Source organism: Hyposmocoma kahamanoa, unplaced genomic scaffold (genome assembly GCF_003589595.1).
Source record: "Hyposmocoma kahamanoa isolate Upper Pololo Valley unplaced genomic scaffold, ASM358959v1 232, whole genome shotgun sequence".
NCBI classification, from domain to species: Eukaryota; Metazoa; Arthropoda; class Insecta; order Lepidoptera; family Cosmopterigidae; genus Hyposmocoma; species Hyposmocoma kahamanoa.
In genome coordinates this window covers 4028705-4042891 of record NW_020653750.1, presented here as the reverse complement: position 1 = coordinate 4042891, position 14187 = coordinate 4028705, and the positions used below count along the sequence as shown (strand labels likewise).

Below are 14187 nucleotides of genomic sequence, written 5' to 3'. Positions count from 1 at the left end.
GAATATAGTAGGAAGGATTATCTTAAAATTAAACAGAATTTAAAATAAATAAAAAGTATCAAAGGCACAAAAAGCACTTACAAGATTTCTTTACAAAAACTTTCCCACACTCGCACAAGCCGTTACCAAAGAGACAAGGGGCCAAAAAAAACCGAACTTGAAATAGTGATCCCTTCCCCTCCCATCCTTCCAACGGATATCGCCCAAGGCCCAGGCTCCCCTACGCAATAGGGGTGACTACCCTTTGTCTACCCTAACTTCCCCTATACACGGGAGGGGACCCCACTTCGGACCGATAGGAGGGTGGGCTTACCTTACCCTTACATCGATTCAAAATCCTCTACCTGGGTCCCAAATACGATTTATAAAATGTAATAATAATAGGCTCTGCTTGCTGCTGCACGATTACTAATGTACATACAATACCTACTTAGAAAATATCTAAATAAAACCTGTATTGTGTATTTGTTTTCATATTCCGGCGCGAAAAAGTTTCCGAAAAAAGTGGCTTTGTAACTAAAAGTTCATTAAAAGACCTACAACAAGTATGGCTCAGATTACTTACCATAAAATGAATCCAATAAACTACAATTTAAAACATATAATGTAAAGTATTTTCACTTTTTATCTGAGTAAATCAAACACTCCCCAACAATAAACGCGACATGCTCCCTCTAACAAAACTCCGAATGTGACTGGATAGAATGAATGAGTGATTAATTTTGAATAGAATGATTAACCGAATAATTTGACAGTGCCAAAAGATTGAATGATTATTTGCGGTTAAAACAGTTCACATCTGCACAATTTGTCAACAGTAAAAGAAATAAAACATAACTAGGTTTCTTTTTTTTTTCAAAATGTAGTGAGCAATATGTCTGACAATTAATTAATTATTGTGTTCTTGAATTTTGCGCGTTACGCACGTGTTTTTTCTCTTTTTAAGTAAAGTTATATTTATTTCGCTATGGATTACAATAACAAACTTGAAAAACTGGCGTTACAATTATTCAGCGTAGATGCTGTGAAGTTTGGTGATTTTATAACAAAAAGCGGGATAAATACACCGGTGTACTTTGACTTGAGGGTCATTGTTAGTTATCCTGACATAATGGTAAATGTTTGGCATTGTGTAATAATTTAGATATTCTATCAACTTGAGTTACCCGATCCTGGGTCAATGTATGATTTTTTCATTATTAATAGGTATAAATTTTCAGGTATTGATAACTACACTCCTGTACGATATTGTAGTCAAGGATGCAAAATGTGACCACCTTTGTGGTGTCCCATACACTGCATTACCAATTGCTACACTTCTTAGCATTCAGGCAAAAATACCAATGCTAATGAGGCGAAAAGAGGCTAAAGGGTATGGTACTAAAAAAATGATAGAAGGTCACTACAAACCTGGTCAAAAGTGTCTCATAATTGAAGATGTAGTCACATCTGGGTCAAGTATTTTAGAAACTGTAAAAGACTTACATAAAGAAGGTCTCATAGCTACTGAAGCTGTAATTATTCTTGATAGAGAGCAAGGTGGACGTCAAAATCTTGAGGCAAATAAAGTACACATGAAATCTTTGTTTACAATGACAAAGTTTATTGAAATCTTATTAGGCCATGGCAAGATCACTAATGACACTGCTGTTAAAGTACAAGATTACTTGAAAGGCACCCAAGCTCCACCTACTGGTATGTATTAAAACTCAAAATTTAATATTTTGTTAAAAATTGTGATTGAGAGTTACATGTTGAACCAAATATAAATATAATTTAAGGCTTTTCAAAATAGATATTAGGTTTTGCTTTTGTTATCTTAATTATGATCAGAATATTGATTTACGGCAACGAAAGGTGAAAAACTTAATGTGAACATCTATAACAGATACATCGAAGAATTTCGACAGCTTGTTAAACTCGACCTGTAGCTTAGTTGGAAGAGTAACAAGGATGGAATCCCGTGGTCATTGGCCTCGACGGTTTAGGGCCACAATGAGAAATGACAACAGTTAAAAAGGACCACTTTTCAAATTGACCATTTCTTGAACTGACCACTTCTTGAAATGACCATTTAATTTTTTAATTATAAATTGGTTTTTTACTATTTTTAAGCCCTTTTGCCAATTTAGGACCATGCCCAGACATTTATCTAAACTAAAAATGAAAATGAAATGTTTGAAATGTTTTATTCACCTGTTTTTATGAAATGGTTTCAAAATCCTTTTTGCAATGGATGGAGGGACTTTACCCTCCAGGGCAATAATAAGCAATATCTAATATATATACTTAAAGGTCCATGGTCAAACTTGTGGTAGTGTTCCTAATCTGAAGCCGAAACATATTGAATTGTAAAAGTAGTCAATGCAAGAAGTAGCCATTTCAAGAAGTGTTTTTTTGTAGAAGTAGCATTTAAAGAAATGGTAACTTCAAGAAGTGGTTATGAACCATAATCCATAAATCAATAATAAATGTTGACTGTAAATATTAAATATATGTTGTATTTCAGAATCTACAGTGAACCGCATATTGCTTCCATACGAAAAACGAGCTGAGCTTGCAACTAGTCAAATTGCCAAACGACTTTTTACCATAATGGCCACAAAAAAGTCCAACTTATGCCTATCCGTTGACTTGACTTCTTCTACAAAGATACTTGATTTATTAGAGAAAGTTGGGGAGCATGTTTGCTTAGTAAAAACGCACATTGATATTATCGAAGATTTTACTGATGTTTTTTTGAGGCAGCTTAAGCAACTTGCTGACCGTTTCAACTTCTTAATACTAGAGGATAGGAAATTTGCTGACATTGGTAATACAGTTTCTTTGCAATATTTGAAAGGCTTGTACAAGATTAGTGAATGGGCAGATTGTGTGACTGCACATTCATTACCTGGTGAAGGAATTTTAAAAGCCCTTAACGGCTGTGTGAATGGTGTCAATAGAGGTGTGTTCTTACTGGCTGAAATGAGCTGTGAGGTAATAAATATTTTGTCTTTCCTAAATATATATTTTTTCAATCATCAGTAACATATGTAATTATAAATATCAAACTGTAATACAGCTTTTTTGTTTTAATTGCAGGGTAACCTTATTAGTCCAGATTATACTGAAGCATCAGTTAAAATGGCAGAAAAATATCCAGACTTGATAACCGGCTTTGTCTGCCAAAAGAAGGAAACATTCAGTGATCCAGGTCTTATCCAGCTCACACCTGGTGTTCAACTAGAAAGCACTAAGGATGACATGGGTCAAGTGTATAATACTCCAGAGAAGGTGGTCCTGGACAATGGTGCTGATGTTATTGTGGTAGGGAGAGGTATAGTTACAGCAAAAAGTCCAGAAGCTCAAGTTGTCATCTACAAAGATACTCTCTGGAAATGTTATTTGAAAAGAGTATCAGGAAAAATAGAGTAATGCTTTATTTTTCAATTGATATTCACTACCTAGTTAAGTTTCCTTTGTTAGATTGAGATGTTATTTGATATTTATAAAGTGTTTGTTGTACTCTAGCATGGTGTGCAATAGTCCAATAGTAAAATAAGCTGCACGTCTTTTATAGACCATTTATAATAATATTTAAAATCAATTTTGATGATTTACAAAGCAAATTTGTATACATATATTTGCACTAAATTTTTAGTTGCTTTTTAAATTGCTAGAAATAATTAATTAACAACATATCACTTTGTGCACAGATAGTATATGTCAATAAGTATTATATAAATATCATACGTTTATGTCTCTGTGAGACACATGTCTAGAGATTATCATAATTCATAATCAAGAGTCAGTAATTAAAAACTTTGAAGTTTATTCTAAGTTCAGTCAAGTCTGCTAGGACCAATATTTAATGCTGTGGTAATCTGTTTCGGTGCTATACTGATGCCAAACATTATACAATATCTTGTCGTTTCCATACATTATATTCCAATTAAATAAATGTTTCTCAAAAAAGTATGGGTGTAATTTTTTTGCACGTGTTTTTCATTCGCGTCTATAATGCATGTAAAGAATTTTCCAAGTAGGAGGCGGTCACGGGTTCACGCCTTCTTTGTGTACCTTATTTGAAGGGATGACTCATACAGAACGCGTTTGTACATTCATACATACATACCACCTTTGTCAATGTAAAGGATCCAGGAGGTCTACCACTAAATAGTGTGTTACGGGGGGCCTCTAAATAAAAGAAGGAATACCCTTGTAAACAAAATTTATTTGGGCGCGGTTCGTTATTTTAAAACCCAACGGTTATTCACTGAACTTTTGCCTTCCTACGACCAGCAGCTGGTACTCCCCTGGCTGTTCCGCCGAAGTAACGTCCGGGGTTGAAGTAACCAGGACAGGACCGGATCCGTCCGCCGAAATGAAGTCCGGGGGTGCGGGTTGAGAGTGTCCGCCGCGCCGAATAGATGTCCGGGGCACGGTGTCGCTCTCTGGGCTCAGGCCAGCCGACGAGGAGAACGGTAATAAGGTACCGGAACCTCGGACTCTGGAATACCCATTGGTCCAGTTAGCACTGTCCACGGTTTGCTCCCCTGATTGTGACAACGGCAGTGAACAAAGAGGTGGGGAAAAGCACCATGTTATGAATGCAGTGTTGCGTAATTGTCACAATCAGAACGGAGTAACATGGAAATTCCAAAGCATTTCAAATTACAAAAAATAGACAAACATTACAAAATCAAAAAAAACCGTTACGACTACAATTTAAATAGGCGTTACAAGAAGGCATAATATAGGTAAAAGAAAGTTACGTGTTCAACACTTACCAAACAAGTGGGTATAAAACACAAACGATTTAAATACTTTAAATTACAAAAAAAAATTAACTTTGCGGAAATCGCTATTAGAAGAAAATGCGCGTGCGTCTCTCTTCAAGATAGATTTTGGAGTGAGCCGTCGTCCAAGCGGTAGCGGGACAGCGGCTTGCCTGATACCCCGCAAAGGGGGCGAGGAACCGAACCAGTTGTCGCCTATAAAAAATGGCTTGCGCGCATTCCTCGTTCGATATCTCTAAGTATACGTTCCACTGTTGGACACGGGACTCTTCCGAATACATCCTAAATAAAATAAATAAAATATTATTAATTTACTACGTTACAATACCCCCGCGCGCAGTGAAGGATTTTATTGTTTTCTTAAAATAAATAAAATCCGCATTGAGAATACAGTAGTAGTAGCAGCGGAAACGCTAAAGCAATCTGCGTACCAGGCTTAGGCTGATGCTCGAGATCGCAAAGCACCGGAAACCCTCCGTCTGAAGAAAGCCTTTAATAAAGCCGCTAGATCCTGCAAAAAAGCGATACGGAAAGCTCGCTTCGGCCATATTAGTCGTATTGGGGTCAGGTTAGCTTCATACCCATCAGGGAGTAAAGCATTCTGGTCACTCGCTAAATCGGTCGAAGCGAGTTTCTGCAGGTCATCCCTTCCGCCTTTAATGAGAGATGACGGATCGCTGGCTCATACCGCTGAAGAGAAAGCAAATCTTTTTGTTTCTCTTTTTGCTTCCAACTCCCGTCTTGACGCTACTTTGCAAACACCACCTACACTACCTCGATGTGACTCGGAAATGCCCGAAATCACTATCCGTCAAAAAGAGGTGTTGAAAGCTTTACGCAAATTAGACGTCAACAAAGCCAGTGGCCCTGACGGAATCCCAGCGATTGTCCTGACGGAGTCCCAGCGATTGTCCTGCGGAACTGTGCACCCGAGTTGTCTCCGGTGTTGACTCGCCTGTATCGCCTCTCTATGAGTTCTGGACAAGTCCCGAAATCCTGGAAGCTTGCAAATGTACAGCCTGTACCTAAGAAAGGTAGCCATGCCGACCCATCTAATTATCGACCTATCGCAATCACCTCCATACTCTGTAAGACTATGGAGCGTGTATTGAACAGCCGTCTCCTTGGATACCTCGAAGATAACGATCTCCTCAGTGATCGACAATATGGTTTTCGCCGTGGACGCATGATAGCCTGTTAAACAAGCTTCCAGCTTACGGAATTCCTGTTGGCTTTTGCACATGGATAGGCGATTTCCTGAAGGATAGGTCAATCCGTGTAGTTGTAGATGGTTACTCGTCTGCTCCTCATGGTATAAATGCCGGTGTACCTCAGGGATCTGTCCTCTCCGCCACTCTATTCTTGCTGCATATCAACGACCTGCTGCTGATGCCCGGTATCTTTGGGTACGCAGACGACAGCACAGTGGCGGTGAGTTATGTGCCAGACGCCCGAGACAACAGTGAAGAGGTCCGGTGTAAGCGAGAGGCGATGGTCACCCGGTTGAACCTGAGTCTGAAAGCTGCTTCCGACTGGGGAGATGCTAACAGGGTCAGGTTTAATGCGGCAAAAACACAGGGGTGTCTTTTCTCATCAAAACGGAGTCCCCTACACCTTACTCCGACTTTCCGAGGTGTATCCGTGCCGATAAGGGACCACCTTGAGCTACTTGGTCTGGACTTATCATCCAACCTCAACTTTGGGCGATACATCGAGTGCTTGGCAAAAACTGCTGCCAGAAAACTAGGCATACTTTTCAAGGTCAGGCGGTACTTCACACCTGAACAGCTTTTAAATCTGTATAAAGCACAAGTTCGATCCTGTATGGAGTACTGCTGCCACCTTTGGGACGGCTCTGCCCAATACCAGTTAGCTGCCTTGGACTCGGTGGAGCGTAAAGCAAAGAGACTTATTAACAATAATCCTCTTGTGGAGTCGAAGCTCCAAAATCTCGATCATCGCAGAAAAGTAGCCTGCTTGTCGGTTTTCTATCGGATACATTTCGGGGAGTGTGCGCAGGAACTTTTCAATTTGGTTCCGCCCTCACCGTTCCTCCTTCGGTCGACTAGAAGGTCCGGAGCACTCCATTCTTATGTTGATATTCCACCTATTCGCACTAAGCGCTTTGCCTCCTCCTTTCTGATGCGTACGGCAAAGGAATGGAATGCTCTACTTCTGCGTGATGTGATGCGGCATCTGTATTTCCCGAAAAGTACAATTTGGGGCTATTCAAGGCTAGAGTGAATAGGCATTTTTTAGGCAAACGCGTCCCATCGTCTGTCACATCGTCGCTTAACATCAGGTGAGATTGTGGCCAAGCGTGTGTCTATTATATATTAAAAAAAAAAAAAAAACCTGCTTAACACGATCATTAATATCATAAGTATTTCATACATCTCGCTCAACGAACATAAATCAGAAACTGTACAATTACAGTATACTAAGTTTACTGACTCCTACACACAACATTAAAATAGGTATCTAGCTTATTGTACTAGGGACCTTGCAAATACTTGTCTCAGTTAGAAAAGGAGCGCGAAGGAATAATTTTGCAAAAGAAAAATAGAAAGAACTTAACTATTTATTAACACCAACTAACTTCAAATCTTTAATGTGCCAGGTGCCTAGGTCTTTACCGTTCATATATCCTGCAACACATAAACTAAGGGTGACTTTTTAGTGATAATTTTAGCCTTAATGAATTTTGGGGCCAACTTTTTGGAAAAACAGTTATCCTTGACACTTAAGAAGTAAGCTCGCTTCATAACTATGTCACCAACGTTGAACTCGGCAAATTTACGTCTCAAATTGTAACGTGTAGTGTTTTTTTCATGGGCCTGCCATAGCCGTTTTTGTACGTCATCGAAAATAACGGACGGGGCGGGGGGGCTCTAGTAGCCGTGGTCGATTTCATCCCACGGTGAAGCTAAGAGGAACCCACGGGGCCGGCCGATGGTGGTAGGCTGGCCCGAGGAGGAGGGCGCTCCGCGCGGGCCTCGTCTGGTCAGCGGGACCGCGCGGATGCGCAAGGAGGAGGGTCGCGGGGGGAGAGACGTGTCGGTGTGTCGTTGCCGCTCGTCCTGTCCTCCGCGACCCTGGCGGGGCTGCACCGCTTTCGACGATGCAGTGGCGGCGGGGCCGCGGGGGAAGAGACGTGTCGGTGTGTCGTTGCCGCTCGTCCTATCCTCCGCGGCCGAATGTGGGCGGTTGGCCCGTGGTGGGCGCTCCAAGGGACTCTCTTCGGAGAGTCCGCGCGGAAGCGCGTTAGGTGTTGCGGCGGAGCCTGTCATCAGATCCGCCGCAGGGGCTGGGGGAGCAGCCACTGAACTTCACAGTTGAGTGGATGCTGTCCTGGCCCCCATGGCCCCTGGGTAGCGGACTCGGGGGAGTTCGCTGCTCAGCATAAAGGGGCCCGGGATGGAAGGCTCGTCATGTGTTCGGCGAACATTACATTACATTCGGAGTCGGGGGACCGACGTGTCTCCCTTCTCGGGGAGGGGCTGCGCAGGGCGCGGCCAGCCGCTGGTGGGGGCGCGGACGAGTGCAACAGCGTACCCGTACCCCCATCTACAGCGGAGAGGAGGAACACTCCGGGGGTTTAGTGCGGTCGGGCTGCTCCCCTTCAGGGTTCAGCCCAGTCCCACATAACCCCTGCTCTGCCCCCGCGGGGCCGGGGTATCTGTAAGCAGATTCCCCCGGATTAACAAAAAAAAAAAAATAGGTTATGAATGGTCCGCAGCACAACCACATTGAATGAATATTTACGACGAAACTAATGATATAGGTATTTCTTAAATAAAACTAGAATTTTATAGATATTATATCTCATAGATATTTTTGAAAAAATAAAAACTTATTAAAGCTTATGTGGTTCTGCCCCGGAGTATGACGCAAAAAACACCTGTAATTTTAGTATACTGATCGAAAGCCTCAAACACAATAATTGTTTTCTTCTAACTAATATAGCATCTTAAATAAAAGGAAGACCATGAAATGTAACATTTACTTCAAAATTTTGTTCAAGCAAAGAATAGCCCAAAGTTTTGTGTGCAAGATACACGCTAACCATTTCATGTCGTACTTAAAAGATATCTCGGCCTTGCTCCTAGCTTTTTTCCAGATAGTATCGTAAACTACTAATGCGCTATCGCCAGCGTATGCAAACATATTACAATTTTTCAACGATGTTAAGCACAGCTCATTGATATATATCAAGGACAATGTGTGTCCCAAGACACTGCCCTGAGGAACATGCATCTATTGATAAGTTTGAGATAATCAACGTATCTACTTTTTACACATTGGGACCGGTTAATAAGGTAGTCACGAAAGATCTCGAGGGGCAAGTATACCACTAATTCCGATGTGTTCAAGTTTTGTGATTTAGGTGGGGACAGACACACTGTCAAAGGCCTTGAATAAGCCCAAAAATATCCCGTAACATTTTAGTTTCATATCTAGTTTGTTTGTCTTATCTCAAAGTGGGCAGTAAACAAAATAAGTTTGGGAACTCCTGGCCTAGAGGGTAACGCGATGTGGTGCATCAACAGCAAAAAGCAATGTGTAAGTAATGTGTAAATCGTGCAGTGAGTTTAAGGGTCGTATTCTAGAACTCTATTCAATGCTCAAGTCAGGATTGCACTGGCAACACAAGCACAGGAAATATGACACTATAATGGCAGGGACTTGAGTATGATTTCGAGTGCTTTAAACCATACTCAAATCCTGACTTGAGCATTGAGTAGAGTTCTAGAATACGACCATTAGGGTCGTATTCCAGAACTCTACTCAATTATCAAGTCAGGACTTGAGCAGACTTGAGTATGATTTCAAGCATTGGAAATACGACCCTAATGGTAAGGCCTTGAGTATGATTTTCAGTGCTCACTGCAATACTCTAGTTCTGACTTGAGTATTGAGTAGAGTTCTGGAATACGGCCCTGAGTTTGACAACAAATGCTAAAACCAGTGTTGCCATGTCCAAAATCTGGTCGACGGTGATTGTGCTCTTAAAATACGGTAGATCCTAAGAAATTACGGTGATTGGCCCCGGAAATAATCTCAGTACAAAGTACTAAAAAAACCGACCTCAAAAGTACGTGGAATTACGTCTATTTGCTAAGTTTCATTGAAATATCCCCTAGTTCGCCACTATACAGGACTTGATACTGGATATAATAAAAATAGGTTCTCACTACGACACTACTCAAAGTATATTGAGAGAAAAACGCCTTGAATTGGAAAAATAGCAAAATCAATTAAATAATTGCTAAAAGTAATTGCTCCTAAATTAAAGTTAGGCGCTATTTATAAAAATGAATCTTCATGCGTGAACAGCCACCCTTTGAGGTGGATGGTTTTCTTCAAAATGAAATGGGACCACTATGGAAGTACCCCCTTTCCAACAAACAAAGAATCATGAAAATCGGTTCACAAATACCGGAGTTATCGCGTAATATACATACAAAAAGAAAAAAAACAGAACATACAGTCGAATTGAGAACCTCCTCCTTTTTTGAAGTCGGTTAAAAAATAACAGTGTAATTATGGTATAGGTATTATTCATTTATTATACTTTCAATAGTCTAACTTTGTAAGAGTAACCTTTTATGACAGTGAATTACCTTACTTTATCTTATACCTACTTAAGTAAATAATTTACTTTTTACTACTTACAAAGGAAAATTACAATTATAATAAGAAAAAAATTAAATCTAAACATTTACAAAAATGAGGAGACAAATACCTTGGTAAAAATTAGTCTAAATCTCATCCTTTTTATAAAACAACTATTATCAAATACAATCTTTCAATTTTTATAAACGATTTGATTTAATCTTTTCAACACTTCCTCGTTAGGCTTAAAATTGACGCATATTTGTCTATGCCTTTGGACAGACTGCTGCATCAAAAGATTTCCTTAAAGGGGCAGGTTATTATTAAACTAACCGCATACACCGATCTCGCATACAAAAAAATCCAACTCCTGCATATTACGGTACATTTTGTCACTGTTGTCATGTGTCGACGGTAGGTGGTAAAGTGCTGAATACGGTGCATTTACCCTAATTACGGTGCATATGGCAACACTGGCTAAAACAAAAGATGTTTTTTACTTTTCTTAGGTTCAAGTCTATAACCTCAGGCAAACTGTTTAGTAAGTATGGAATACGTTTCTAGTTCTATCTCCATAGTAATTATTGACTTTTGGTACATACATAATTGAAAGTCCCTAGATGGTCAGAGATTTTCTGCTAGATTTAGGTAAAAATAATTTCCTAAAATCCGCTAGACTTGGCGGTACTTCCATGCTTTTTTGAAAATCGAATTTGATTCACAAACAGTAAATAAAATTGCAAATAAGCACGACAATACGAACCAAAAAGAACTTATTTTAATTTAGTTTTGAACACAACAAAAAAAAAATTATATTCATCTCATCATTCTGTGAGTGAAAAAATGTCATCAATAGGTTTTTGTCTTCCCCATTCCTTATCGTAACGAGCGAGAAAGGCATCAAACGAACGAATGGATGTTGTTTTGTTTATAACAGACCATTGCCGCTGTCTGATTTTTTTTTAATTTATTGCTGGCCATGGAAACAAAGTCCTTCAGCCGAAAACATAAAAATAAGTTTTTCTATAAATATGGCCGCCACAGAGAGGATAGGCAATTTGAGGCGGGCGGCGTGCTTGGATTGACTCGGGATTCCTTAGAACGGGCCGATACGGGTATTTTAGTTCGAAATTCGTATAATTTCGCGTTTTAATCTTCGATTAAGGCACAATGGCACTATTCTATTTCCTCTTCCCCCGGACCTCTAAATTGAGTAGACGTGTGTAAAATTTATTTTTGTCACTGTTTTAATAATAAATTAGTTCTGTATTAATAATAAATTAGTTATCAACAAAATTAAATACGTTTGAAATATTAAGAGTACATATACGCGAGGAGATTGCCCATTGAGCGAGCGCGAGTGCAGTGTGGACGCCACGTGACTTCTGCTAGCCTGGTACCGAACGGCATTTCCACCCGAGATTAGGGTACGTACGACGTATGCTCAAAGACAATTTATAAAATTATCCACCTATCTATACAACCTTGTCAACAAAGAAACCAATATTTATTGTAAAGCTTCCCGGGAAGGTAAAAAGATACTAGAGGATTGGCTAAAAATAAAAACGTATGATGACATTGAGGCTCTAATAAGGATTGGTGAGTAACCTCCTAAAATAAATAAATAAATGCATAATAAATTAAATCAATATTTATTTACACAACCAGATATGTAGTACTTATACGTTCTGTTACGCACGCAAGCACACACATACACACGCACACACACACATACAAACACACACACACGCACACACACACATACAAACACACACACACACACACACACAAACACACAACCACACGCACGCGCGCACACACACACACACACACATACACACACACACACACACACGCACACACACACACGCACGCACACACACAGACTTATAGACTGACACAGACATATACCATACATACACATTAACTATCCGCATCTTTCTTAGTTTTATTTTAGTTAAATATTTACGGATAAAAAAAAATATAAATAAATTGTAACCCTGAAGAGCGGGGCTTCTAACACAAGTAACTTCTACTTACAAGTAGCCCCAACAATGGATACTGTAATTACTTTTATCTAGTAAATAAATGCTTCTTTGTTTTTTTTTTCCTATTTCACTTTAAACCAGATTTCACAAAACAATTGAAAGTCAAAATAAAAACGACACTTTTCCCTTCAAAAGGTCCAGAGCGAATCCGCTCAGTCTGATTCTACGTTAGTGTTACCAGCGTTAGATTAGAAAATTTGCCGAATATTACTAATTTACCGTATTCGATTGACTGGTTATAATTTTTGTTTATGAAAAGAGCCTAACGGGCAAAAAGACGCTAGAAGTAGGTAAATATTTTTTTCTCGCTAACACTAAATTTTTACCCGCTAAACATGCATAAAATCCTCTAGATCTAGCGACAAAGGTGCTAGAACGACGACACTGCTCGACTCTGAAAGTTGATTTTTTAAATTACTATGGTATAGACTTGACGAGTTGTTCTGGCGTAAATAACGCACATTTTTTTGGTAAGTATGGGGAGTACATTTTATCAGTTCCAAAATTGAATGTTAGTAGATTTTTCTACATTTTTTTTTCTACATTTGGAAAAGGCTGTATGTTTTCTAAATCATATGCTGTCATTATTCGCTTAAAATATAAGGATTCGCTCTGGACCTTCTGGAGGGAAAAGTGTCGTTTTTATTTTGACTTTCAATTATTTTGTGAAATCTAGTTTAAAGTGGAATAGGATAGTGCTCTCTCTCTCTCTCATCTGAGCGTTGTCCCGGTTGCGTCCTCAGCAGTGTTGCTGCGAAGCCCGGGGTCCGCTTTCCTGCCTTTTCTCCTCCACTTTGCACGGTCTTCGGCATCCTTAGTGGTGAGACCATTGGCACGCATATCACCCTTGGCGACGTCAAGCCAGCACTTCTTGGGTCTGCCCCTTCTACCGGGGCCCGGCGGAGGCGGCATAGCCAGACATTTGTTTCCCACGTAGCATGCCGGTTTCCGTAAGATGTGGCCGTACCAACGTAGGCGGCTTTCTTGCAGTTTATCTGCAATGTCACGGTCGTGAAGGCTGCCGCGGATGCGGGAGCTTCTGACACAGTCTTTCCGTGAAACTCCACACATCCAGCGCAGCATCTTCATTTCCGTGACACGCAGCTCCTGCTTATGGCGCTCAAGTACGGCCCACGTTTCACTACCATATAAAAGGACAGGCCTAATGATGGATTTATAGACCTGTCCTTTCAGCTTAACCGGAAATCTTGGGGTCACAAATGACACCAGTCACCTCACGCCACTTTGCCCAAGCGGCTGCGATTCGGGCTCTGACGTCGCAGTCGATGTCTCCGGACGCGCTGAGTACAGATCCCAAGTATTTAAACTGGCCCGTAGGCTCGACCACGTCTTCGCCTATGCGAACGGGTAGGGGATCTGTAGCGTTGCAGACCATGTACTCAGTCTTCGCCACATTTAGTCTCAGACCGCCGTTCTCAAGCGACTCCTTCTACAAATTCACTCGTCGTACCAGTCTCCCTCTATCCGCATCCGCCAGCGCAATATCGTCAGCATACATAAGCATCCACGGGGGTTGCTCATGCGTGTCTCGGATGGAGCTTGAGACCTCGTCTAATACCACGCTGAACAGATAGGGACTGAGAACTGAGCCCTGGTGAACTCCGACTGTGACAGGGAAGGGTTTAGTGTCACCAACAGCAGTCCTAACCATGGAATCGGAATCGCGGTACATGTCTCGGATGATGTCAATATAAGCTTCTGGTACCCCTTTGGATCTCAGT

General features: G+C 40.6%; 1 protein-coding gene across 1 annotated transcript; it reads left to right on the top strand.

Annotated features, from left to right (window-relative positions):
• Nucleotides 1-967: 967 nt before the first annotated feature.
• Nucleotides 968-3707, top strand: LOC113228535 (uridine 5'-monophosphate synthase). Its single transcript, XM_026461882.1, has 4 exons — nt 968-1114; nt 1221-1695; nt 2510-2979; nt 3085-3707. Exons 1-4 carry the CDS (start codon nt 968-970, stop codon nt 3415-3417), a joined length of 1425 nt encoding a protein of 474 aa, XP_026317667.1. The 3' UTR covers nt 3418-3707.
• Nucleotides 3708-14187: the final 10480 nt, after the last annotated feature.